Here is a 26488-nt window from a genome sequence, read left to right on the forward strand (position 1 = left end):
GGGGAGGGGGGTGGTGGGGGGGGCTGGGGGTAGTGGTGGGTGGGTGGGGGCTGGGGGGTAGTGGTGGGTGGGGGCTAGTGGTGGGTGGGGGCTGGGGGCTAGTGGTGGGTGGGGGCTAGTGGTGGGTGGGGGCTAGTGGTGGGTGGGGGCTGGGGGGTAGTGGTGGGTGGGGGCTGGGGGGTAGTGGGGGGTGGGGGCTGGGGGGTAGTGGTGGGTGGGGGCTGGGGGGTAGTGGGGGTTGGTGGGGGCTGGGGGGAGGTGGGGGGGAGGTGTGTTCCGGGACCCGCCTATGCGCTGTATAGATTTCGAGGCCACGTGGTGTGCACCCAACGTGAACGCGAAGAAGTGGTGGCCATGGCCGACTTGGACCTCGTCGCGACGATCGAGGACGACGACGAAGTGAAAGTCGCCTCGGAGGAGAGCGACTCTGGCGACGACGAGGTGCGTGTGATGAGGGGGGCAGGCAGACTGCGGTCATCTTCAACCTGCGGCGGGCGGCGGGAGAGCTCGCGGCTCGGCAAGGCCCGTGATGGATGCACGTGGTGGGGAGTTTAAACACGTGGCGGTGGTTTGTCTAGCTGGTGTTAAACTAAAACTAAACTAGTTAAAATAAAATAAAATGTACCAGTAAAAGCGCCGCTGAGCTGCCGTAGATTATGTTTCGGCTATCGCAAGTGGTAGCGCTCAACGGAGGTGGTCTCATCGTTGTGTGAGTATTTAAAGCAGCGCCAAATACTCTAAAACACCCCGTGATGTTCATTCTAAATGTGGAGGGGGAACAAAACCGGACGACCCGGAGAATAATCCACACGACCGCGGAGAGAGAGAGAGAATACAAGCTTCAAATATACTTGGCATCAGGGTCGAGATAGATACCCACGACCTCCTGTACTACCAGGCGAGGTAGTTAACGTCTCATAGCCACTAGTGAAGCTAGTGTGTTGGTTATACTGTACGAGTTACTTGGTTTTTAATGCGGTAACGTCTAGCAGTGGATAGACCACGACTGGGTTGGCGTGGGCCTACGTACTGCGCGATTGAGTGGATTTCTCCCATCGTTCTCGTGTGTATGCCGATCCTGATGGTGAAGAAAAAAACTAACGGAGTTTCACTTTGCATAGCGCCTAAATACAACCGCATATTGTTACCCTATCAACACACACACACTGCACAAACGTACATATAAAGATCCCCCGTGTAGCCTTAACAGACTGTAGGGGCAAGTGCTGTTCGCGAGCACCTATGAAGGCCGGAACGGTACACGAGGGGGTGGGTGGCCAGCACCACGCCCGACCGCCTTTGTCTCCCCAGTGGCGATGTTTACACACCGCACCAGGTACTCTTTTAAGGCTGAGTCGACCTAGGGGAGGCCCAGGACCGGTTCAGATAATCGTCACCGGTGTTGGCCGTGAGCGGGAATCGAACCCGGGTCGCCAGGTTCGTAGCGCAGCGCGCTAACCGCTACACTACATATAAACATACAGTATACACAAGTGCTTGGCTTCTTCATGACCTACTGCTTGCTACTGTAAGGCCTCTGAAACGTGGACGCGTGTCCATATGGTTAGTGGTAAAGCTGGCAATGTTCACTTATTGAAAATGGTCAAATCTAGAATGAAAATGGTCTCGTTTGAGCGGATCAGTAATACGCATCATGTTAGTCAAAAATAATGTTCATGTAACCGACCGATAATTGATGCTGCGTTAGTTGAGGATATAGGCCAAAGTAAAGTTGGGAATCTGTCACGAGATGATTAGTTACATCGTCGTTTGAGTGTCGGACGTAATTTGTCATCTTAAACACATTCCTGCGGAGGGAGCTGGTAGGAACGTTGGGTTGCTCGGTCAATGGCCAGGGTCAACGGCGGCGTGGTGTATTCCGCAAATATGCCCGACTGTGAGGGCGGGCACAAGCCGGCGTGAGTAGGTGAAACGTTGAGTTTTATAAGGGCACCACGGGGTGACCAGCCCCTCCCCACCCAGCCCCATCCTTCCCATCCCCACCCAGCCCCTCCCCACCCTCCCACCCCCCACCCAGCCCCACCCCACCCAGCCCCTCCCCACCCAGCCCACCCAGCCCCTCCCCACCGAGCCCCTCCCTGCACGACGGACACAATAATCCCCTGTGGGCTGGTGTAACCAGGAGGTTCCTACCAGTATTACTCTGCGTTATATCGTCGCTACTGGTCTTTCGTAGGCCTCTCCACACCACGCCGATCAAAGGGGAACCATACTTCACCACGCTGGTCATTGCCGGTTTGAGGGGTGCAGAATCGGCTCGGATATAATTATCACTCGACAGCCGTGGCCTGGAATGTAACGAGCGCTCAAAGAACTGCACAGACGAATTCACGAATCCGTTTTGCTTCACAGCCATCTCGCGGCCAATTCGCAGTCCTGCAGGTTTCGGAGTTTCGCGAATCTCAGTGATATCCAGCGATTTTTTTTTCTAATTGCTCTTTTTGGGTTTTTCCTCCAAATCTATTTCCCCAAATTCTTATTGTACCTTGCTTAATTCAAGGAATGCATTAACTCTTCAACTAATTGCGCAACTTAAATGCCTCTGTTTGGCATTCTGCCCCTTTGGGGCCCGTGCTCAGCAACCGCAATGAAGCAAAATCAAAATAAAAACAAAATCGAATCCGCAGCCTCCAAAGTGACGGGATGGCGAGCATGCGCCACCTGCAGCACACATCACGTCGTTTTTGCATGACCGCGTGAAGCACCTCCCTTGTCTTTTTTTGCAAGCGCGCATCGAATGCTGCAATGCTGTCTTGTCATGCCCTGTCACCTTCTTCGCCCGGCCAGGATGGGACCGTCGTGAAGAAGAAAAAGAAGAAGGCCCAGCCGGTGGTGCGTGGCCGCTGCGCCGACTTCAGCGATGACTTCGCGTTCATGGAGCGCGACGGGGAGATCGCCATTGACTGGGAGCGGGACATCATGCTGATGGCCAAGAAGAAGGTGAGTTCTAGATTTGAAGTTTTCGTGACTGAAAGGATCCATACTCTTTGGTTGCTTCGTTAAAGTCACGTAGGTGAAAATAAAATAAAAATGAAACGACTAAATTGATTGAATAAAATAAAAATAAAACAACTATTAATTCAATTTAGTTTTATTTTATTTAGTTTTCACCTGCATGACTTTACCGAAAAAACCAAAGAGTAAAGAAGGTGAGCATTTGCGCACAGTCTCAGGTGTTACGTTGCGAGTGAATGTAAGCTGTAGCGATGTGCGATATCGTTGGCCATGCCCTTTCGCACTGCTGAGTGAATTCCTCCAAAGCCGGGTGCCATCTCTCACGGTCTTGAAGGCAACGATCCATTCAGAAATTGCACTCGAGTTAAGTTCATTCCTCCACGCTAGTCGTATCAGGCGTCGTTCTCTCCTTTTGTTATTATTTTACGAGTCTCGACCACCAGTAGTCATCTCTTCGAGCGTTGTGTGTGGCCGGCCTTTGATGCTCCATCTCATAAGTCAATGTGATGTGTGATTCATATTTGCTCTTTAAGCAGTGTTCCTCATCTTGTCTCGAGGTGTGATTCCAACCAAGCATGCAATTATCAATGTTTATTTCCATACCTTTTAGCTTTGGTTTAATTTTATTGATAAATTACCGTGTTTCTGATCCTACGTTACAGCAAGGAATATACACTGTAACATTTTTCTTTAAGAAAAACACTATAAAGTTGAATAAAATAAACATTTCTTCACATTTTTCTTGTTTGTCGATTGATGCAACGAGTCTCTTGATGTTTATTTTACGAATAATTTCAGTTGTACCGCAACAAACTTCCATTGGGCATGTTGGCAGCTTGTAGCACACCAGCTTTTGTCAGAGAACGGGCTGCTGACAATGACGTTAGAGAACTACTTCTGATGCTACGTCAGTAGTCGTCTTTATTGTCGTGAAAATTGTTTAATCAGTTTTCCTGAATATATTTGGATTGTTTTGTGATATGCGTGTCTGTTACAGCGTCACGCAACCACGCTGGATGAGAAGATTGCGGAAGTGAGGCGCAAGAGAAAGAAAGCGGTAAGCTCATTAAATGGTATTCACAATAGCAACGAAGTCTACTCAAATGTGATGTTCTTTAATGGAATGATTGTTTTTTTTATATTTGATGCAATTTAAATTTGCAGTGTTATTACAATTGATGTAACATGATAATCTTGCAATGTTATGGCAAAGGTAAATTACAGCGCTCTGTAATTGGATTTTTTTTTTACACGTTGAAGTAATTATACTGGGTGAAAAAAATCTTAATGTGTGATTGTCTTCAGGATACCTCCGAAAACGACGACAAAGGGAAGGAAGATGAAGACGAAGGCAAAGAGGATGGAGCAAAGGATGTGGAGAACGGAGAGAAGGAAGCAGAAAGCAGCGAAGAGGGTGACGATGAGAGCGGCAATGAAGCGACGGGATCCTCGTCGGACGATGACGTTCAGAAATCCGGTGGGTGTTTTAAAAATAATAAGACTCGCCGGCTTAAGATTTTTTTTTACATCGTTGCTGAGCAGAGGGCCAAAATGTCACGTGGCCAGCAACTAACAACACGAGCAAAGTTGTAATACGTAACAGTTAGCACGTTCTTTGAGCAAGTTTATTTTGTTGAACCACGTGAGAATTCAAGAGACCCGAATAGTCTACTTTGCAAAAGCGACCTGGGGCTTTAGTACAATTGGCTGAGTATGGTGCAAAAGAAGTTCAATCTACACGCTTATAATCCCAATTGAGTAATGTGTAGATAATTTTCGAAATTGACAAATTCGGACCATGATGCCAGCAGCACGCAATGACTTGCGCTTGCAAATGACATAAGGGGATCTATAATATCCACTGTGAATCAGATGACTCACAGTATGATTCATGTTACTACACCCAAAGTGATAATCGGGGCGGCCGCTGACTTCTAACCGTAAACATCTGCAGCGGGTGACAAGCGTGCCACTGCTAGGCATGTGTGCACTACCTCGCCTGGTATGCAGGAGTTTGTGGGTTTGATCCCGACCCTGATGTCTTTAAATTTGGTGTTTGCGTGTTCTCCCTCTGGTCGCGCATGGATTTTTGTCTGGGTCCACCAGTTTTTGCCTCCACATTTAGAATCAACATGTGTTTAGAGTATTTTGACGGCTGCTATAAATTTCAATTTGATAAGCCACTTCATTGAGCTGTCATTTGTGGCCAGGTCGCTTCCGAAAAATATCTATATAGCCCAGTGGGCCTTTACGGGTAAAATAAAAAATAGTTTAGATTATAAGAACTTGGGAAAAGAGAAGATGGGAGCGAGTTACTGATTTCCAATGACGGTTGGTGGTTCATGTGTAGTGATTTGCGAGACTGCCCAAGCAGCTTGGCTGTTAGGTGGCTGGGAGAGGCTCATTCTTGAATACTGTGATGAGAAAAACCGATGTTGAAATACCTTAATTGCTCTCGTTGTGTTGTTCACTCTTTTAGACGTTTTAAAGGAGAAGGTGAAAAAGAAAAAGAAGCTTAAAGGCGTAAGTACATCCATAGCGCGTTGTGCGTGCATTGCACTTAATTACAGCGTATATTATGTGATCACACACTACAGGTAACTCGGTTATTCTTGGGTGGATTATCTACATTGTGGATAAACTATGCTCACGTTGGCAAGTAACCAAGTTAAGAAACAAAAACAATGACAAATTCTACATCTTAAGGAAAACACTAAGTTCATTTTCATATCCTAATTTACATGTGTTTAGCATTAATCGTGTTTTATCTGGTGCACCCATCCCACGATTACCCCAGATAATTGAGTTGACTACATTTTTATTAGTATATTCTCTACAAATTATGAAAGAAAAAACTGAACGTTTTTTTAATCGGTTGTTTTACGTGACGTACATAACAAGCAAACCTTGAACCCGAGTTCTGGTCTTTTCATGTCAGCGTGACAGCCATAATGACGCAAACTTACATAAACGCACACCGAGTTTGTACGAATGCAATTTTATTAACCGCACACGGACCCCTTCCGTTTGGTAGTTTGCCATCTGACCTAGTTTTATGTTTCAGTCTCGCACCCTCACTGTGCACAAAAAGGGAAAGACAGCGACGAAGAGACGCGCTCGAATGTGGTGCACGTCATGCAATCTGCGCGCTTGGGTTGACCTGATTTTTTTTTTCTTGTTGCGCCCTGGCAGGAAGAGAAGCCTTTCTTCGAAGATGCGCCTTTCGTTGATAAAAACATCACCTTCCCGGACATGAACCTCTCTCGGCCTCTTCTTAAGGTGCTTCCTTGTCACTTGCACGCGGAGCCCCCTGCTGCTGCATTTCAATCTCACATCCACGCGTACAATATTTGTTTTATGTCAGAGGCACCTCCGCATGCTGAGCTGTGACAACACACATGGGGCTACAGGCATGCTGTTTTGTCTTTGTTGCCGGTGTTTAATTAATCCTTAAGGGTGTATAATTGTCAATTTCACGTGTCAAGACAAAAATCAAGTTCCTTGTCTAGCCATACAGACTGTTGGCGCATTGCTGTTAGCGATCACCTATTAAGGCCGGCATGTCACATGCACCACACTCGACCACCTTTGTCTCCCCGGTGCTGAGGTTTACACACTATGCTAGTTTTTCAATGCAGGCCGAGTCGACGTGGAGAAAGCCCAGGATAAGTTTTTGATCTGACTCGGTATTGATGCTGGCCGTGTTTGGCAGTCGAACTTGGGGTCACGGGCTCTGTAGAGCAGAGTGGGAACCACTGCACAACCTCTCCCTACAAAACGCCCACGTTCAACTGCGTTTGTCTCGCACCTCTGTGCGCGTGTGTGTGTGCGTGTCGTAGGCGATATCCAGCATGGGGTTCCTGCAGCCGACACCCATCCAGAAGTCCTGTATCCCCGTGGGGCTCCTGGGCAAAGACATCTGTGCCTGCGCTGCAACAGGCACCGGTAAGCGCGGGCGAGCGTTGCGAACATTCTAATTGTTGTTTTGTTGAGCTTGTTTTTGGGATGCGTCATTGTTGCCAACAGAGGACAGTGTAGCCTGATCTATTGTTGCATTGTACTGTTCTCCGAACATCAGTGGTCCTCCATCTTCGCCAAACGTCACGGCTCATCGTGGTGAAGTACGGTCAAATAACCCTCGTGACCCGCATGACGCAAGGAGGCCGTCATCGTGCAGTCAATTGACAAAGCGGCCGTTGGTCATTATTATAATAAAAATAATTCGTTTTAGTTTGTTGTCCTTTCCCCCCACCTCCTATTTAGCATGCTTGGCTACCTACCGTGCAAAAGTAGTTCAACGTACATTATATTATCGGCCTGATATTTTTGACATGCGTCAAAAATATCAGGCCGATAATATTGGAACATGTCTGCATTCTCGGATACTGCTTACACAACAACAACAACCGCTATTCGCCACTAAGTGGCGGTGACGTCACCACGACGCTTGTGCCAGGCCAAGTGCACGTTGAGGCCACGTGAAGTGTCGAACGCCCGCTTACACACCCACCAACACGCACGCACAGGTACGTGCAATAATGCATCCGCCAATTCGCTCACTTTCTCTCCTCCCTCCCCTGCCCAACACCGACCGCGCGCAGGCAAGACAGCGGCGTTCATGTTGCCGGTGCTGGAGCGGCTCGTGTACAAGCCGCGGCAGGCCCCCGTGACGCGAGTGCTCGTGCTGGTGCCGACCAGGGAGCTCGGCATCCAGGTGCACTCGGTCACGCGCCAGCTCTCGCAGTTCTGCAACGTGCAGAGCTCACTCGCCGTGGGTGCGTGACCTCACACGACGGGGGCCGGGAAACTCTTCCTTCCTCTCTTGAGCACCGATTGTGACCTTTCAAATAACTTTGTGGTGGCCTGCGCATTATTAGCACGCGTGCTTTGGAAGTGTGTTGATGGCTATAACCATCGAACAAAGACGGTGACTGCATCGATCGCTTTCCGATGCGCTTCTACGGCAGTCTGTAACGCTCTTCCTTTCGATATTAGGAAGCCACTGGAGCTATGCACTTTTAAATCTAGATTGAAAACTCATTTCTTTTAGAACTGATTTTTCTTGTTTAGTTTGTTGCCCTTCGCCTGCACCTCTGATTAGCAAGGTTGACTACGTACGGTGCCACAAAGGTTTAACATACATACATACATACGTTGAGAAGCGATAAAGATGAAGCCATGCTGGGAGATTGGATGAACTGGCGACCTCTGGATTGCAAGTGCAGTGTGCTGCTGACCATTACACCACGGCAATATACTTGATGTAAAAACCTTTAGCCCAGGGGTGTGGAACATTTTCCTTGAGTGAGGGCTCGAGCAGGACTTTACAACACCTTTGGAGTGCGACACATCAACACGCGCACCTTAGCGTTTTCCGATAATAATTTTAAAAAATAATGTGCGTGTCGACCTGAGTGTAAGCATGAGCTTGCAGCGACCTCAGTGGCTAAACACGCTAAAAGTTGTAACGGTGTTGCTAGGTTGAATATAGCCCCCCCCACCCTTCCCCAGGAGCTAATAAGTGTCGCTGTGATTCTTACACTGACAGAAATTTGTAATGTATGAGCAGCCTTTAGAAGTGGTAGCTGTGTGCCCGCATGCTGTGTGAAGTGAAGTCTTGGGAAATAAGTTTCCCACCACTGCCCTAGTGTGTGTGTATACTGGTACATGCATCGTCTTCTGTGAATGAGACCGAGAAGGTGTGTGTGCATGCATCTCGTGCGTGCATGAGGCTGACTGTGTGTGTGGGCAGTGTAGCGGTTAGCCCACTGTGCTACGAACCTGGCGACCCAAATTCAATTCCCACTCACGGAAAACCTCAGTGACAAATTATCTGAACCATTCCTAGGGCGACTTGGCCTCAAATGAGTACCTTGTGCAGTGTAAGCATCGCCACTGGGGAGACAAAGGCGGCCGGGCGTGGTGCTGGCCACCCACCCCCTCGTGTACCATTCCGGCCTTCTTAGGTGCTCGCTAACAGCACTTGCCCCAGCAGTCTGTTAAGGTTGTATGGGGCACCTTTGTCTTTTTGCGTGTGTGAACGTGTGGTTCTCTTGTTCGCGGGTTTTCTCGTCCCCGTGACTCTGCTCTCTTTTCCCCGGCGCCGTCGTCGGCGGCAGCTGTTGCGATGGCCACGTGTGACTAGTGCGCATTTGTGATCAATCCCCCACCCCCCCTCTGCACTGCACGCAGGCGGCCTCGACATCAAGACGCAGGAGGCGGCGCTGCGTGCAGGCCCCGACATCCTCATCGCTACGCCGGGCCGACTCATTGACCATCTGCAAAACTGCCCGTCCTTTGATCTGAGCAGCATCGAGATTCTCATCCTGGACGAGGCTGACCGGTATTGTCGCTTAAATTACACAGTTGCAATTGGCCCCAGTTTTGCAGTACTACGGCCTTTGCGTCGTGGGGGATTGCAGTCACGGACACCGTTTTGCGTGTCCAGCCCACACCCCGGTGTAATCGCGAGATGTTCTCGCCCCCTTTGCGCAGGATGCTGGACGAGTACTTCGAAGAGCAGATGAAGGAGATCATCCGGCAGTGTTCGCACCAGCGGCAGACGATGCTCTTCTCTGCGACGATGACCGACCAGGTGGGGAGCAGGTGGTGCTGCTGCTGTTGTTGTTGCAAGTAAATGGGTCTATGTGTGGGGTCGGTGGTATTGCAGTGGTTTATTTTTTTAAATGTGGGTTCTTTTCTTCCCCAAATTTTTATTCCAAGTGCTCAATCGGTGCCATGTGTTGAGATGATGAGAGTTATATTTTTTCGGAATATTCACATTGAAGCAGTGTAACATTACGCCTTGTCCGAGAACAACTTTTAGAACATGGTGTCAGAAAAGTGCCTCTGAAATCCCATCTTATGCCACACCAGGTGGTGCACCATTTTTTTTATATCCTGCATTAGATTTGGGGATGGTTGCAATTGTAATTGTGTAATACGGAATGAATTGCAACCACATTGTAATTATAATTTACGGGCTTAATGCTGCCTTAATTGTAATTAGAATTGCTTTGCAAAGAGTGTCAATTGCCTTACAATCAACCTGAGAATACCGGAATATCCGAAATTAAGCAAAATGCCCTCATTTTTGCGTGCAACCGTTGGCGGCCAGGTTGAGACTTCATCGACCGGTTACAATTCACAACCCGGTTTAATCACGGATAAAACACAAAGATCCCCGTATAGCCTTCATAGGGCTGTTGGGGCAAGTGCTGTTAGCCAACACCTATGAAAGCTGGCACAGCACACGAAGGGGCGGTGCGTGGCCAGCACCACGCCCGACCGCCTTTGTCTCCCTAGTAGCAATGTTTCACATCGCATTGGGTACTGATTTGAGGCTGAGTCGACCTAGGGGAGGCCCAGGACCGGTTCAGATAATCCTCACCAGTGTTGGCCGTGAGCGGGAATCCAGCTCGGTTCGCCGGGTTTGTAGCGCAGCGCGCTAACCGCTACACTACCGCTGCACTACCACTGGACGGATCGCACCTGGATTCACATCCAGGGTCTCGGCAGTGCTGACTCCATTGCTGCCCTGACTCATCTCGGCCACGCGGCCGGCCACCGTCACCGCATCCTAATGATCGGCGTCGTTCTCGTAGAACTGGCGATCTCGTGCCGGCGTCAGGTTTAAAATGACTTTGCAAATGACTCAATTGGGATTCTACAGCAATCGTCGCCCGCTACTGACAGACTAATGGTCGCAGGTCACTATTTCCAAATTAAGCTATCCTTGGTCTCTGGAGTTCTCACACGGTTGAACAAGATACACTTGAACCTTCTTGGTTCTTTCGGTAAAGTCACGTAGAAGGGAAATAATAAAATAATAAAAATTAAACATAAAATACAATTCTCACGACGTTTATGCCACAACGCAAGCAGCCGTCCTCGGGTGAAGAACAGGTCTGTCGGAAAGACAGCGTCTGAATGAGACGCTGTCTTTCCGTGAGAATTGTATTTTATTATGTTTTATTTTTATTATTTTATTATTTCTCTTCTACGTGACTTTACCGAAAGAACCAAGAAGATGAATCCCTGCAGTCACGAAAGCTTTAAATAGAAATTTAAGATACACTTGAAGTTTGCAACTCTGCGACTTGGCAACTCCGCCGTGCCACGCGGCGTCGGTACCCGTCCCTCGGCCACCCGGCCCACCGTAACGACAACTTTTTTGACGATCTGTGTCGTTTCTCTCTCTCTCTCCGACCCGGCGTCTCGGCGAGCCAGGTGCAGGACCTGGCGGCGGTGTCGCTGAAGCACCCGGTGAAGATCTTCGTGAACAGCAACACGGACGTGGCCCCGTACCTGCGGCAGGAGTTTGTGCGAATCCGCCCCAACCGGGAGGGAGACCGCGAGGGCATCGTGTCAGGTGCCGCTCAATGCTCGCTGATTTACAGGCGTGGTTGACGACTCGGTCCATTGCTGTCGCCCGGCCTGGAGGCCACGCGGTGGGCTCTGTGCTCTTGTGCGTGTAACTCAACATTTCGAACGTCGTGACTGTAGAGCTGGGTTATATCTGATGGAGCGAGTCAACGACTACCGGTCCTCGGTTAGATTCCATCGACTAATTGTAAATTAAAATTGGATGGGAGGGGTGATCACAGCGGTGGCTGGTGTTGTATGTTTTGGGTGTTTTCCGCTTGCAGCGCTGCTGACTCGCACCTTCCAGGACCACGTGATGGTGTTCACGCAGACCAAGAAGCAGGCGCACCGCCTGCACATCCTGCTTGGGCTGCTGGGGCTGCGTGTGGGCGAGCTCCACGGGAACCTGTCCCAGACGCAGCGACTGGAGGCCTTGCGGTGCGAACGCGTGTACACGATGCGTGCGCGTGCGTGCTCACGACGACCCCCGAATAGCCCTTAACAGACTGTTCGGGTACGGGTGCTGTTAGCTAGCGGGCACCTGTTAAGGCCAGTACGGCACATGAGGGGGTGGGTGGTCAGCAGCACGCATTTTGTCTCCACAATGCTGATGTTTATACACAGTACCATGTGCTCATTTAAGGCCGAGTTGACCTAGAGGAGGACCAGGACCGGTTCAGAATTTCGTTACCGGTGTTGGCCGTGAGCGGGAATCGTACTCGGGTCGCACGGCGCACTACCCACTGCAGCACCGCTGCACCCCCTGTCCTTTTTCAAAAACACAAACACGATAGAAATGTCTCGCAATTGAGCAATGGATGTGCAACGATTACGTTCCCCTTGCGGTCCGATGAATTATCACGAATTGGGGGGGGGGGGGGGCGTTTGTTGCTTTTCGGTGAATGCAACTCCTCTTGCGGTTACAGAGTTAGTGAGCTCATCATGCACGGCATGAACATTTATTTGAAATACTCTTCCTCCGTGCAGAGTTCGACATGTACATTGTGTGGGTTTAACCTTCGGTTTTTATTGATGAAATGGCACAATTTTACACAGACTGGGTTGACAGACAGGTTCAATCTTGGCTTCAAGACCTGGGGTCGGTTACAGATGCAATTGTGTAGTTCGTAATGAATTGCAATCTCTATTTCTTGTTATTTGTAATTGCAGTTTATCTCATTTATAATTTACCCCCAGGTCCTTTAGTTCCACAATCCCATCTCGTGCCTCTCACCACCACCATTATAGGTTATCAGTACTAAGGATAAGAATTTGAATTTATAGGGCACTTAAATTCAAAGTGCCTTGCCATCGCATCTAGACCATTTCATTGCCATGCTACGGCCTAGCCAAGGGGACTCCCAGTGGTGGCTTATCCCGATGCTGCTCAAGGTGTTTAGAAACGTGCGTTTAAAGTATTTGCCTGCTATAAATTTCCACATGATAAGCTGCTTCGTTGGGCTATCTTTTGTGGACTGGTCGCTTCTGAAACACATTCCTGCGGAGGGAGCTGGTAAGAACGTTGGGTTGCTCGGTCAATAGCCAGAGTCAACGGCGGCGTGGTGTATTCCGCAAATATGGCCAACTGTGAGGGCGGGCACAAGCCGGTGTGAGTAGGTTAAACGTTGAGTTTTATAAGGGCACCACGGGGTGACCAGCCCCTCCCCACCCAGCCCCACCCCTCCCACCCCCTACCCAGCCGCACCCTCCCCACCCAGTCCCTTCCCCACTCAGCCCCTCCCCACCCTCCCCTCTCCACCCAGCCCCACCCCTCCCATTTTTGGATGTACGACGGACGGACACAATAATCCCCTGTGGGCTGGTGGAACCAGGTGGTTCCTACCAGTAAAAGCTATGTAGCTCATTGGGTCTTAATTGGTAAAAAAATATTGTTTATTTTATAATTTAGTAGATTTTTTACAGCGCTGGCCTGCAAAATGTTGTTTCTCTTCTAGTAGGGCGCGATGTCTTATCATTGTTCAAGATGAAAGTGGAATGTCTGTTGTTACTGTTGCTCTGCGCAGGAGGTTTAAGGACGATCAGATTGACATTCTGGTGGCAACGGACGTGGCGGCACGAGGTCTGGACATCGAGGGTGTCAAAACCGTACGTAGTCCTAGGTGTTAATCTTGCACGCTCGGCAATCCCGCTCGGCGATGAACGGCGGCACGTTGTAGCCGAAGGGCCTCGTTTCATTGACTCGGCTCCTTTCGCCAGCCAGATCACTATCGTCATTGGCCTTGATCTCTCAACGACGGCAAGAAGGCTTCTCCCAAGTTGTTGCCGTCTCTCAGTTCTTGTGATGTAAAAAAATCATCTAGGGCCTACTATACTTCATCTCCGCAGCAGACAATTTCTCCAGCCTGTAACCTCTTTATTTTATTCGGCCGCCACTGTTATGAGAGATCACCTGCCCAAGCCCAATTGTTTTAACAGTCAATTTGATGTTTCTGACATGCATGCTCTGATCCAAGTATATCCTCTTCCCTTCAGCGTAATTACAAGCGGCCACAACCTCCTCCGCGCTGCTTGGCGCAATTTTCAGCGCTTGTTCAATTTTCCCCTCCCGAAAGTCCCATGTTTCTGATCCGTGCAACCCAGCGGGCAATAAAATAAAAAAACCGCTGAAAACCATTTTGTTTCTTCAGGCACGCTGGCAAGTTGCCAGCTTGCAGTTGAGAAATGATTTTGCGCCTGAGCCTCGTTACCTGCCGTGCCTGCTTTACCGCTTCGTGGCTGGGGAAAGAAGGTGCCACATTAACGCTCGGTTGGCGGAGAGGAACGTCGATCCGTGTCTCGACTACGACGCCGGATTTGGAAATTCTTCGTCGCGGATGTTTGCATGCGATCCGTGCACACAATATCAGATTTGTGTTTCATTACAGATCGTGAGTGTGCATGACAAATCTAACTGCGTGCATGGAGCAGTGGCGCAGTTATTAGTGCACTGCGATGCAAGCCCTGCCACATGAGTTTTGTTTCCTGGTCACGGCTAACATCAGTGGCGAGCTATATCAAGAACCGGCCCTGTGGTCTCCCCCCCCCCCTTCTCCCTCCTACTGGTCTACTCACACTGACCAGCATGGTGAAGTACAGTCAAAAAACTTCCCCCATGACTGACATGGTGTACGGGAGGCCATCATCCATCAGTGGATCGACAAAGGGCTTGGATACCAATGAAGCAGGAGACGTGACACAGGGGTGTAAATCGTGAAACCTTTCCCGCAGCTGTGTTCGTATTCTTGAGCCTCTGTCACTCGGAATGTGTGGTGTGTAATGTGTCACCCTCCGAGCAGTATTACGCTTCAAGGTCCCCAATTCCATTCAGGAATCGATCGTTTTGTTGATGATATTAATGATTGGGATGCATCGCCGTTGACCGAGTGAGCGTGTACGTCCCAAAGAAAAGGGCCGGCACGACGCGCAATAAGCCTTCCCGACGTTGCGAACCCCCGCCCTCTCGCAGGTCATCAACTTCACGATGCCGAGCACCATCAAGCACTACGTGCACCGCGTCGGGCGCACAGCGCGCGCCGGTCGCGCCGGCCGCTCCATCTCGCTCGTCGGCGAGACGGAGCGCCGGGTCCTCAAGGACATCGTCAAGCAGGCCAGGTCCACCGTCAAGAGCCGCGTTTTGCCCCCAGGTGCGCCGCCCTGCCCCCCCTCCCCCCGCAACCTCCAACGCTGTCCCCCTGCATTGTGGATTTTTATGTACGTTGAACTTCTTTCGCACCGTACATAGCCAACCGTGCTAATCGGAGGTGCGGGAAAAGATAAGAAACTAACACACACAAAATGCAGTTCTGAAGAAATTAGTTTTCAATCTAGGTGATTTAAAGTGTTATAGCTCCAGTGGCTTCCTAATATCGGAATGAAGAGCGTTCCAGACGGCCGCAGATGCACATCTGAAAGCGCACAATGCGGTCACCGTCTTTGTTCGATGGCCAGCCAAAATCCGATGGCTATGAACGTCCTCAATTATCCACTCACTGCTGGAACCCAGGAGGCCTTCGTATCCAGCAGTGGATCGACGGAGGGCTGCACATTCCGATTGTTATTTGTTATTGTTTCGTGAAAGTTTGGTCATTTAAGCTTAAGTGGTCAAGGCTTTGGTGGTGTGGTTTGTCCAGATATTATTGCCATACGAGTTTGATTATCTTAGGTCGTATGCTGAGAAAATAGTAACAACTGCGCCTAATATATTTTGATCAACGGATCTTATTAATTTTCTGGCAAAGTACCCAAAATCTGATTTTTCAGACTTAGTTTAGTGACTAATAAAATTAGTTTTTTCTCCGTAGAATATTCGATCAGCTGACGAGGGTTATTTGTTTTAAGTGTTATCAATTCATCGGTCTAGCTGCGAACAAAAACACCGTACATTAGTAATGCACCCATAAGAAATACGTCTCTGAGTGTAAATATAAAAACGAGGAATAGGAGGGGGGGGGTGAGCAAGGGAAGGAGAGAAAGGAAGCATCTCACTCGATTGCCCTCTCACTCTCTACTCACCTACCCACTTGCTCACCCACCCGCTCACCCTCCAACCCACGGAAGGAGGGAAAGGAAGTGATTAAGGGGATCCGAAGGCACGGTGTTGAAGAGAGGAAGGAGTTGAGAGGGGGGGGGGACTTGGAAGTGGAGAGCGGAACCAGGTGGAGGTGACTTGGGGAGGGAGTTCCAGAGCGAGGCAGGTTGTCTGCTGCCGCCGCTGCTGCTGCATCGCCCCAACAACGTGCGTCTGTACCTGCAGAGGTGGTGGAGAAGTTCCGCGTTAAGATTGAGAACATGGAGAAGGACATCTACGCAGTGCTACGCCTGGAGCGAGAAGACAAAGAGCTCTGCGCCTCCGAGAACCAGGTACGGAATCTTGTTACAACGTCTGCGTGTTGAGCTTCTTTCGCACCGTACGTAGCCGACCTTGCTAAATGGAGAACTGAATGGGAACCCTGTGCTTGTCGATTTTGTTGCAAAACCTCACGGACGTAACACAACTTGCGCCTTTTAGGTTTCTTTTCTTGATTTGATTTTGTGCCAATTCGTACACCTCAGCAGCTTCCTGGCTGTGAATTATTATAATGATCAACATTGTCCAGGAAGCCTATGGGCAACCCTAAATCGCATCGTCACGAACGTGGATACTTGCACAAATGTAAAATAAATAATTACTCTCTCCAGCGTTCGTGACTGGGTCACCCAGACTAGAACCATGGAACATTTCACGACTCAATGTTCCTTATTCACAAATACAACGGAGGCATCATCACAACGATGCACCACTCCGCGACTCTTTGACGCAATTATCTGGCTCGACCACATCCATGTCCAAATTATCGTTGTTGCCCTACATCAACACCAGCCATACGAAGAAGAAGCAGATTGATTACACTGGTCAACAAAAAAAAAATTCTGGCCTGGACTTTTGCAGCTGTTTTAGACTAATTTCAGGGTGCTGATTCCAAATCTGATCTCAGATTTGCTCTATCACATCTCATTTTTATGCTATTGGCATACCCCATTTTTAATTGATTTTACCCAAAATTAACTCTATGATTGCAAGTTGTTGCGAGTCAGTGACTGCTTTAGTGTTAAAATATGGTGCTGTCTTTTTAGGATAGTGTGTTTACAATATAAATTTATGTAGATATCCACATTTATTTAATATTTTTCTTCTGCAGTTTTTATTGAAAATGCAATATTTGATATCTCAAAAACCTGATGTGATAGACAAAAATTGATGCCAGATTTGGAATCGGCACCCCAAAATTACATTATAACCGTTGGAATACCTTATGCCAGAAAAAGTGTGACCAGTGTAATTATTGTTACGATGATTGGTGTGGTGGCGCAGCTCAGTAAGGCGCAGAAGCAGCTGGATGGAACGGTGCAGGACGAGGCGGCGAGGACCTGGTTCCAGACCAAGAAGGAGCGCATGCAGGAGAAGGGTGAGCGCACGTCAGAGCCACCGCTGGTTCGAACACGAGCTGCATGCTTACCACAAGCGAACGGGCTCCACCACGCAGTGCGCTTCCACCTGTTTGAATTGAGGACAGTGAATTTCAATAATAAGCGGCATGTGCCGCTTCACCTCTTGATCTTTAATTAATTCGTTTGGCAGGTCATCTTAGAGTTGGGCACGCGCGTGCGTATTTAACCAGTGCCTGATGTGTTACGTTAACATCGGTGCTGGGGAGGCGATGGTTGCCGGGCATAGTCCTGGCCACAAGCACCGCCTCGTTCATGGATGCGAGCCAACAGCAGTTGTCTCAACTGTGTCGCTAACTATACCGGGGATCTTTATCTTTTTGTGTAGCCAAGAATGCATTACAATGACGCACACTCGCAGCAGTGGCGTAGTGTTTAGTGCACTGCGCTACGACCCCGGTGACCTGGGTTTAGTTGCCGGTCACGGCTAACACCAGTGGAGAGTGACATCAGAACTGGTCCTGTACCTTAAAGAAGAGTACCTTGTGCGGTGCATCAACACCGGAATCGACATCGGTGGTCGGGCACTTACGCTGGCCTCGCCAGTCTCGTTGTGCGCCATTTTGGCCTTTTTAGATTCTCGCAAACAGCCCTTGCAATATTCATATTCTTAGGTTTTTTCGGTAAAGTCACGTAGGTAAAACATCAAAATTAATGAAAATAAAATAAAATAATGATGTTTTACCTACGTGACTTTACCGAAAAAACCTAAGAATATGATTCCTTGCAGTCACGAAAGCTTCAAATCTAGAAGCCCTTGCAATGTATTTCTTTTCTTCTCCCATCCCTAGCCAAGAAGGCGCTGCAGCAGTACGACACAGCCCTGATGGGGAAGAAGAAACGTCAGGAGCACGTGAAGGAGCTTCGCAAGAAGCAGCAGACGGTGAGGCCCGGTGCCCCCCCCGTCGCTACGACGACGACGCCGCCGCACGGTGTCTCCTTGCATCCACAAATACGAACGTGAAATCTTCTTGGTTCTTTCGGTAAAGTCACGTAGAAGGAAAATGATAAAAATGAAACATAATCAAATAATTCTCACGACGTTTCGGCCACAACGCAAGCGGCCGTCCTCAGGTGAAGAACAGGTCTGTCGGGAAGACAGGTCTGTCGGGAAGACAGCGTCTGAATGAAACACCCCAGGCTTGGAGCGTATATTTAAGCTGGGTTGAAGGGGGAAGAGAGCCTTGACAAAAGAATTTGCATATCTAGAGGAATTCCTCTTGATATGCAAATTCATTCAGACGCTGTCTTCCCGACAGACCTGTTCTTCACCTGAGGACGGCCGCTTGCGTTGTGGCCGAAACGTCGTGAGAATTATTTGATTATGTTTTATTTTTATTATTTTATTATTTCTCTTCTACGTGACTTTACCGAAAGAACCAAGAAGATGAATCCCTGCAGTCACGAAAGCTTTAAATCGAAAAAGAACGTGAAAATTTACAAATTGGGTCGGTCGGTCGTGCCGTGTGTGGCCATGGTCACCATCATTTTTAGTACAAGGTGCCCCCCTGGGATCATATTCTTAGGTTTTTTCGGTAAAGTCACGTAGGTAAAACATCAAAATTAATGAAAATAAAATAAAACAAAAATCACGACGTTTCGGAGGCAACACAAGTCTCCGTCATCAGGTGGGACCGTCACAGCCGAATTAGCTGCATCAAGTGAGGCAATGATTCAAGAAGTAATCCCTTATAAGCAAGTTGAAGGGGGGAGGAGAAGGGGGGGGGAGCTCATCAGAATGTGGTAGCCAATGAAAAACAATGGACTACGGCTTGGACGAGGTTGCTGCTGTACACGCCAACACACTGGACAGAGAGGGGGGAGGGGAGGTCTGATACACATGATAGACAAAAGAACGAAAATGCCCATGTTTATACCAATGCTGGCTGGACAATGAAGAGAGCACTGCCAAAAAATAACTGGGGATGTTAACACTCGGTAAAGTAAAGTAAAATAGTGCCTGTCAAATAAGATGGTCCAAAAAAGTGTAATTAAGTCTTTTTTGCGTGGTTGATAACATCTTTCCAATGATTACTAAGTTTGTACCCATCATCACGGTTGAAATTATGTCTGTGTTTGTATATTTGTATGGCTTCGTGTACAAACCTTTGATGGTAGCCGGGAGGTTTGCAGAGAACCTTGGTCTCGGAAAAGACAATTTCATGAGAGCCCACCGAGTTGTAGCAATGATCGGCAACGGCAGAAGAATCAGTTCTGCCGTGTTTCAGATCTGACTTGTGCTCGCGGACACGATCAGAAACATGACGTTTCGTTTCTCCAATGTAGCAATCACCACAAATGCAACTCAATTTGTAGACTCCAGGATACTGTAAGTCAGGAACGACATCCTTCACAGATGGAATCAGATCACGGATTTTATGTACTGTACTGAATCGGACTTGGATCTTATGTTTGTTTAGAATTTTGGAGATCTTTTTGGTCACGCCTGCTATGTATGGTAACGTGATGGTTTTGGTCGGAGTTTCAAGTGGCTGTTTCTGTGTGGTGGGAGAGACAGCTTGGCGGATAGTACGGTCAGAGTATCCGTTCATCCTGAGGGCCCGATGTACATGTCTTATTTCACCTCCCCCTGGGAGTTTCAGAAGCAGAAAATTCCGGCCTCAGATTTGCTCATCCTGACTAGGGTTGTCTCAACCCCTGAGGGCGGTACCAGGGTGTTTTCGCCCGCTGCCAAAGCCAGTCTGCTAGAACGCGCCAGAAGCTAATGTTGTCCTTCCGACGTCCGTTTGGAGCATTTTCGTAAATTTTAAAAATTATGTTATGGTGACGGCATGGCCTCAGGCGGTGACATTGCTTAGCGATGCACAATTCCTTCTGTCTATTATATCAGTGCCTGTCACGTATTTCCTTTTGGGGGTATAATAGATTTGCTGGATATAAGCACGCCTTATAGAACTAGAGTTATGATTTTAGCAACACATGTTTCCCGTACATTGATGGAGGGTTAGAAGGCAAAGGGCAACTTCTGGTACAAGCACACTTCAGATAGAAGCACAGCTGGCCTTGCTCCCAAGAAAAAGTGAGTGTCCTTATATCCAGAGTCTACTGCGGTGACCTTGCGGGGGGATTAATGATGTTGTCGTTTTGGGGCACTTCGCAAGTCGCCGGTTTTATTTCTGTAAGTTGCGTTGGTTATGCCGACCGTTGACGACGTCTGCCGATGTGTGTGTGTATGGTGGGGAGCGGTAGTGTGGCGGTTAGCGGTACGCTGCGCTACAAACCCGGCAACCCGAGTTCGATTCCCGCTCATGGCCAATACCCGTGACGATTATCTGGGCCTCCCCCAGGTCGACTTAGCCTCGAATGAGCACTTGGTGCAGTAGTGTGTAAACATCGCCACTAGGGAGACAAAGGCGGCCGGGCGTGGTGCTGGCCACCCACCCCCTTGTGTGCTGTGCCGGCCTTCATAGGTGCTCGCAAACAGCACTTGCCCCAACAGTCTGTTAAAGGTTTGTCTTTGTGTGTGCGTGTGTGTGCGCGTGCGTGTGTGTGTGCATTGGCCGCCGTGAGCAGCCAGAGGACCGGGCCCAGTTTGAGATCGTCAAGGCGCAGATGTACGCCGAGCGCACGATGAAGCGCAGCCGCAAGCCCAAGAGGGCTCGCGTCATGCCGGAAGACCTGCCCCGTCCCAAAGGTACCGCGCGTTCAGCTCATGCAGGGCAGCGGAAAGACGGGAAGGGCAGGGCAAGGGGGGACAGCAGCCACTTCCAGATTGAAAACGAATGTCTTTACAACTGCTTTATCGTGTTTAGTTTGTTGTCCTTCCCCCCGCGCACCTCCGATCAGCAAGGTTGGTTACGTAACGGTGCGAAATAATTTCTCCGCGCAGACGCACGTATACAGCCAGACCCAGATGCTAGCGTTTTGGGACCCACTTTTTTTTAATCGAGAAAGTGGTCGTTGAACGGCACTGGTTTCCGGACATCGAACATTGGGCGAAGGTTGAAGCGCTTTACCATTCGGACGGTTTCGTTGACTCCATCGGTGTAAATACAACGCCACATCGAACATATCATTTTCATTTGTCGATTTTTCACACGTGCAAATTTATAGGTGTACCGTTGCGTGGGCTTGAAGGTGGTTTTTTTATCGATCGGTGAATCTCCGTGCATTGGGTTGCACGCCGACCGAGGTGGAGGAGTGAGTACCCAGAGTGGTTTCGGAGCAAGTTGGGTCACCTTTCTCGTGCCCGCTCGCTCCCCAGTCCTACTTTAGATCCCGACCCGGACGCCTGCTGTATATTTGGAGTTTACATGTCTCCATGTCCTCCCGATGCTCTGGACTTATTTAGAAACATGCATTGAGATTTAGATCATTTTGCTGCTATAAATGTCCAAATGATGGGCCACTTGTTGTTGAGCTGTCATTTGTGGGCAGGTTGCTTGAAAAATAAGTTGGTGCCTCGGTGGGCTTTGCTTGGTAGGATCGGGGGATGATTTAGTGTTGTTTGTGTTTGGGTGATTTGTTTACCTTTGTTCTTTGCACTACTCGTGTTTGTTGTATTTTTTGTTGTAACGTTCTTACCCGCCCCCATACTGACTGGACATCTGTGACAAAGAGCTTTATAGCTCATCGGATTCCTCCAGTATAATTATTTATTCCGATTCTGTGATTCTGTTTTGGTCCATGGATTATTAGCCTACGCAGCGACTAATGGGATGGCTGTTATGAAATAGATCGCCGTTATAAAGGTTGAGCCTTGATGGTGCTCGCATGAGAAGCTCACCGTGCCGGACGCCAGGTGTTATAGGCTTTAGACTGCGGGATTGGGGGTGGGGGAGGTTTGTCTGGGGCTGTGGTGTGCGGCAGAGGGCAGCGTGGGAAAATGCACTCTTGTGCTGTACTTCACACATCATCCATACTTCCCATCGTCACTAAACCCGCACAGACCGGCGTGGTGAAGTATGGTCAAGAAACCCCCGCGGTTGACCCGTACGGAATGGGGAGGCTCCTCATCCAGCAGTGGATTGACGGAGAAGAGTTGTACGTGTTACAGTTTTCGTGTCGCTAGGCCGGGTTGTATTCATCTGGAGAGCTCAAAGCAACCGCAGCACATTGATTTGACGTGTAATAAAAGTCGTGTGTCCATGATTTCAATTGGTTTTCATGTTCGGGCAGATCGAGGTAGACTGACGCTGTGGAGTGCAATTTGCATATTAACCATAGTTAATTTCCTCACTCAAAGTGTTTAGTGAAGTTGTGATGCTAGGCAAGATGGGAACAGCAGGGGGTGCACTTTCCTAAAGAGGCTTGTGCTTCTGGTTTATGGACGGACGTCAGAGCTGCGTGGAGTGGTGGTTGTATTTTGCGGCTTATTAAAATGTCCACACGCAGGAAACCAATTAGCCATTGGCTCCCAACAATGCGTAGGTTTTTTTCTTTTTCGAAATAACACGATAAGCATTGTGTGTCCGATATGTAGTACGTTTCGTCGTTTAGCCACATGTTCTGGGAATCGCATTTCACAAGATGTCGCGTGCGATATTTCAGGATGCAAGCAACTTAAAATGACTCCATTTCTCATCTTGTCCACTTTCTCCTCCGCCCCCCCACCTCCTCCCGCCCACTTTGTTCCTCTCCTCCCCCCCCCCCCCCCGGCGTTGTTTAATTTCCGAACGGTGAACAGAAGACACACGCCCCACCAAGATCGCCACGTTTGACCGGGAGCTGACCAACACGAGCCGCAAGGCCCTCAAGCAGTACCGCGCCGGGTGAGCGATCGTTTCACACGGCACTCACGCATGCTGGACTTCTGTGAAAACTACTGGACATCTGTGAAAGAGAGCGTCGTTGCTCATGGGATTCCTCCAATATAAAGAATTATTCTGATTCTGATCTGACTCGCAATTGGAAGGTTTGCGAGTTCAACTTCCTGGTTGAAGGTTGACTCCATGATGTTATTGGTTCGATGAAATGGGTTACCATTGTTTGCGGGGAAGTCGGCAGCGGTTGTCCTGTGGATGGACTCGTCGCCTGCCACAGGAATGTGGAAATTTCACCACTGGCTCAGGGCCGTCAAATGAAGATGAGCACCATTTCAATGCACTTTTGGACAGGAAATCACTTTTGACATTTTATTATTCGACAAACACACACCCATAGCTTTATCAATATATTCCGTGTACACATCTGCTTCAAATCAGTCAAGGATGGACAAAAGCAGATTATGTATTGTTATGGTTTTTGTTTGCCCATTGAACGTTTGTTTAAAATTTTATCTTTTTGAAAATATACTGTGCCGTGCCACCACCCTGTGTTTTTGAATGCCCCCCTCCTCCTCTTTAAACAAACCCACGCTGCAGGGGTTACGTTTTGATTTGTCGATTGTTGTTTGTCGTCTGCGTGACCGTTAACACTAATCACGTGGCCCTGAGACTAAATCACCTGCCACTTTCCTATGTTTGCTACCATTTGGAGGTCAGTGGCGCGGCCGTCAGAGGTCACAACCGGGTACCCGATACCCGTACCCTACCCGATACCCGGCTAGCCGTACCTGGCCGGGTACGGGTACGGCCGGGTACGGGTACGGCCGGGTACGGGTACCCATTTGCGACCCTGGTGCGGCCGGGTACGTGTAAGGAATCAAAACCCGTTTGCGACCTCTGGCGGCCGTTGAAACTCTATTGAATGAAAGAACCAACAAGAGTAATATTGAATGAAGCTAACGTCTCTGCATATTCTGCCGTGTCGCATTGAAGGCCGACGTTTGACGAGCGCAAGAAGCTCGGGATGGACACCCGCAGGAAGGGCGGAAAGTTCAAGTCCAAAGGACGGTAAGTGTCCCCGTCTTTAAGACTCGCCGAAATGTTTGTCCATTTACATTAACGGGTGGCTTCGTGTTGGAGGAAACTGGAGAACATGGAGACAACCTGCTTGTAGGAGGGCACAATACGAATTGGGGGTGGAGAGACCCTTTCCAATGATGGGAGTTTTTCTGGCCGACTGCAAATATTTTTTTTTACAATAAATGATCATATTAAATTAAAATTACACTCAATCAACACTTAGATGTTTTTAACACTTCATAACTATTAACTGAACACTAACTTTATAACCATTAACATATTTTTTACAATTTTATAGCAAATTCATGTGCTTAAACGAGAGTGCGTGCTTACCCAAAGACTGCATTGCGCGCTTTCAGATGCGTTTCTGCGGCCGTCTGGAATGCTCTACCTTCGAATATTATGAAGCCACTGGAGCTATGCTCTTTTAAATCTCGATTGAAAACTCATTTCTTTAAAACTGCTTTTTTCCGTTTAGTTTGTCCTCCCCCCCCCCCCCACCGATTTAGAGCAGTTGCCTATGTACAGTGAGGAAAAAAAGTATTTGATCCCCTGCTGATTTTGTACGTTTGTCCACTGACAAAGAAATGATCAGTCTGTAATTTTAATGGTAGGTTTATTTGAACAGTGAGAGACAGAATAACAACAAAAAAATCCAGAAAAACGCATGTCAAAAATGTTAGAAATTGATTTGCATTTTAATGAGGGAAATAAGTATTTGACCCCTCTCAATCAGAAAGATTTCTGGCTCCCAGGTGTCTTTTATACATGTAACGAGCTGAGATTAGGAGCACACTCTTAAAGGTTCTACATACGTACCAGCAGCTGTAGGGGAGCACGATCGGTGATCCCCGTGCCCTTGGGGTGTGGGGTGGCGTACGGATTGACCACCGTGTCCTACTGCACACGGTTGCTTTTGCGCTTAAACAGCGGTCGGGCTGCATATTTATTTTATTCGGAGTCTTTCTGGCAGACCCCTTATTCTGACCCTGCCGAGTCCAGCTTCGATAGGGTGTGTTTGCCGCGTTGCGTCAACGTGTGCTGGATTTCTCTCTGGCAGGTATAAGAGGAAGTGATGGCGTTCACTCGCAGAGGAGGGCCTGGTGCGTGCTGGGTGGCGGTGGGCACATTCTGACTTCAGCCCAGTGCTGACCCAGCCCTTGGCTTCGTGTTTGCCACCCAACCTGGACATTTCATTCCATCCACACACGATCCATTCAGGTGGGGCCCAATCAAGACAACCTACCCGCGTTATCCATTTAGGGCCACTAATCTTCTTGTTATCAGTTTCCATAAATTGTGAATATTTTTTAATTTTAACTTGGCAGAGGGCCTGTTGTTTTGATCGGATGCGGCCCGTTCAGTTTGGTCACTATGTACAATATGCCAATCTGGATTCAACTTATTTACTTATTTTTTTTTATTATACCAGATAAGGCCCACTGAGCTATAAAGTTAGTTTTCAGAAGCGACGAAGTGGCTTATCACGTGGAAAGTTATCGCAGCCAAATACTCTAAAAGCATGTTTCTCAATGTGGAGGAGGGAAAAACCCGAGGATCCGGAGGAAAATCCACGCGACCACGGTGGAGAACATGCAGAGTTCAAATACACAGGCGTTTATTTATATGATATATATAAAATATTTTCCGTTTGGCACGTTCTGTGGCAGCCAGGCATGAAAACATCCGCAGATCCTAATTGACCTTGCCATGTTTTTTGCAATGGATAGGGACACCGCACAATTCATGACTCGATTGCCATCGTTTATAAAGTGGGGGGAGCGCAGCGTGTAAATGTTTAATAGGGGCAGCGTGCGCATGTGTGACATCTGTGTTCGGCATCAAGTTGTGCTTTTGTACTATACAATACACGCGCGTCCTGTGTTTCATTAAAATAAACACCGGCTTGTTCGTTCCGTACATGTGTTCTCGGCGTATGTTAAATGGTGATGTATAAAGGTCACGAGCAATTGTTGTGGCATGTCAGTGCCTAGGGGCTATGGAAAATGTGTACGTCGTAAACAGTTTTGCAATGAGCCCGATGTTATCTGGATAGGGTGCTTCAAGCTTTTGTTGGCTTTTAACGTCCCCAAGGCAAAGGTTGAGCATTGGTGCCTGACGGTGCAGCAGCTCAATTTGTCGCAGGCGCGCTTCCCTTGCCTTAATTGATAATTGCGTAAACGAGCTGAAAAATATCGTCATGTGCGCACCGCACACGCGGAACTCGCCAACACCCGTAAACGCGAGTGCTCGTTGGTTGCTGCAAAGTCGTGGTGACCTTGGCTGTCAAGTTTTTCATGGTTTAGTTCCTTGCGGGAGGTGGGGTGGGGGGCGGGGTTATCCTCAATTTGAAACCT

At 48.6% G+C, this 26488-nt stretch overlaps 1 protein-coding gene across 1 annotated transcript; it reads left to right on the forward strand.

Annotated features, from left to right (window-relative positions):
- The first annotated feature begins 296 nt into the window (after positions 1 to 296).
- Positions 297 to 26051, forward strand: DDX27 (DEAD-box helicase 27). Its single transcript, XM_078864005.1, has 21 exons — positions 297 to 441; positions 2809 to 2961; positions 3974 to 4033; positions 4282 to 4453; positions 5456 to 5499; positions 6169 to 6255; positions 6816 to 6921; positions 7578 to 7751; positions 9169 to 9319; positions 9472 to 9571; positions 11206 to 11347; positions 11625 to 11778; positions 13365 to 13446; positions 14807 to 14984; positions 16094 to 16200; positions 17192 to 17285; positions 18117 to 18208; positions 20860 to 20980; positions 22973 to 23057; positions 24045 to 24119; positions 25192 to 26051. The coding sequence occupies exons 1-21, from the start codon at positions 355 to 357 to the stop codon at positions 25205 to 25207; spliced, it is 2280 nt and encodes a 759-aa protein (XP_078720131.1). The 5' UTR covers positions 297 to 354; the 3' UTR covers positions 25208 to 26051.
- Positions 26052 to 26488: the final 437 nt, after the last annotated feature.

Source organism: Lampetra fluviatilis, chromosome 17, assembly GCF_964198595.1.
Source record: "Lampetra fluviatilis chromosome 17, kcLamFluv1.1, whole genome shotgun sequence".
Taxonomy (NCBI): Eukaryota; Metazoa; Chordata; class Hyperoartia; order Petromyzontiformes; family Petromyzontidae; genus Lampetra; species Lampetra fluviatilis.

Bases quoted from the DNA above. Each gene is read 5' to 3' on its own strand.
- DDX27 (XM_078864005.1), top strand. From the start codon at position 355: ATGGCCGACTTGGACCTCGTCGCGACGATCGAGGACGACGACGAAGTG. The intron at 2,962-3,973 runs GTGAGTTCTAGA...TGTCTGTTACAG, and splicing joins TGCTGATGGCCAAGAAGAAG to CGTCACGCAACCACGCTGGA. The intron at 17,286-18,116 runs GTGAGCGCACGT...TCCCATCCCTAG, and splicing joins GGAGCGCATGCAGGAGAAGG to CCAAGAAGGCGCTGCAGCAG.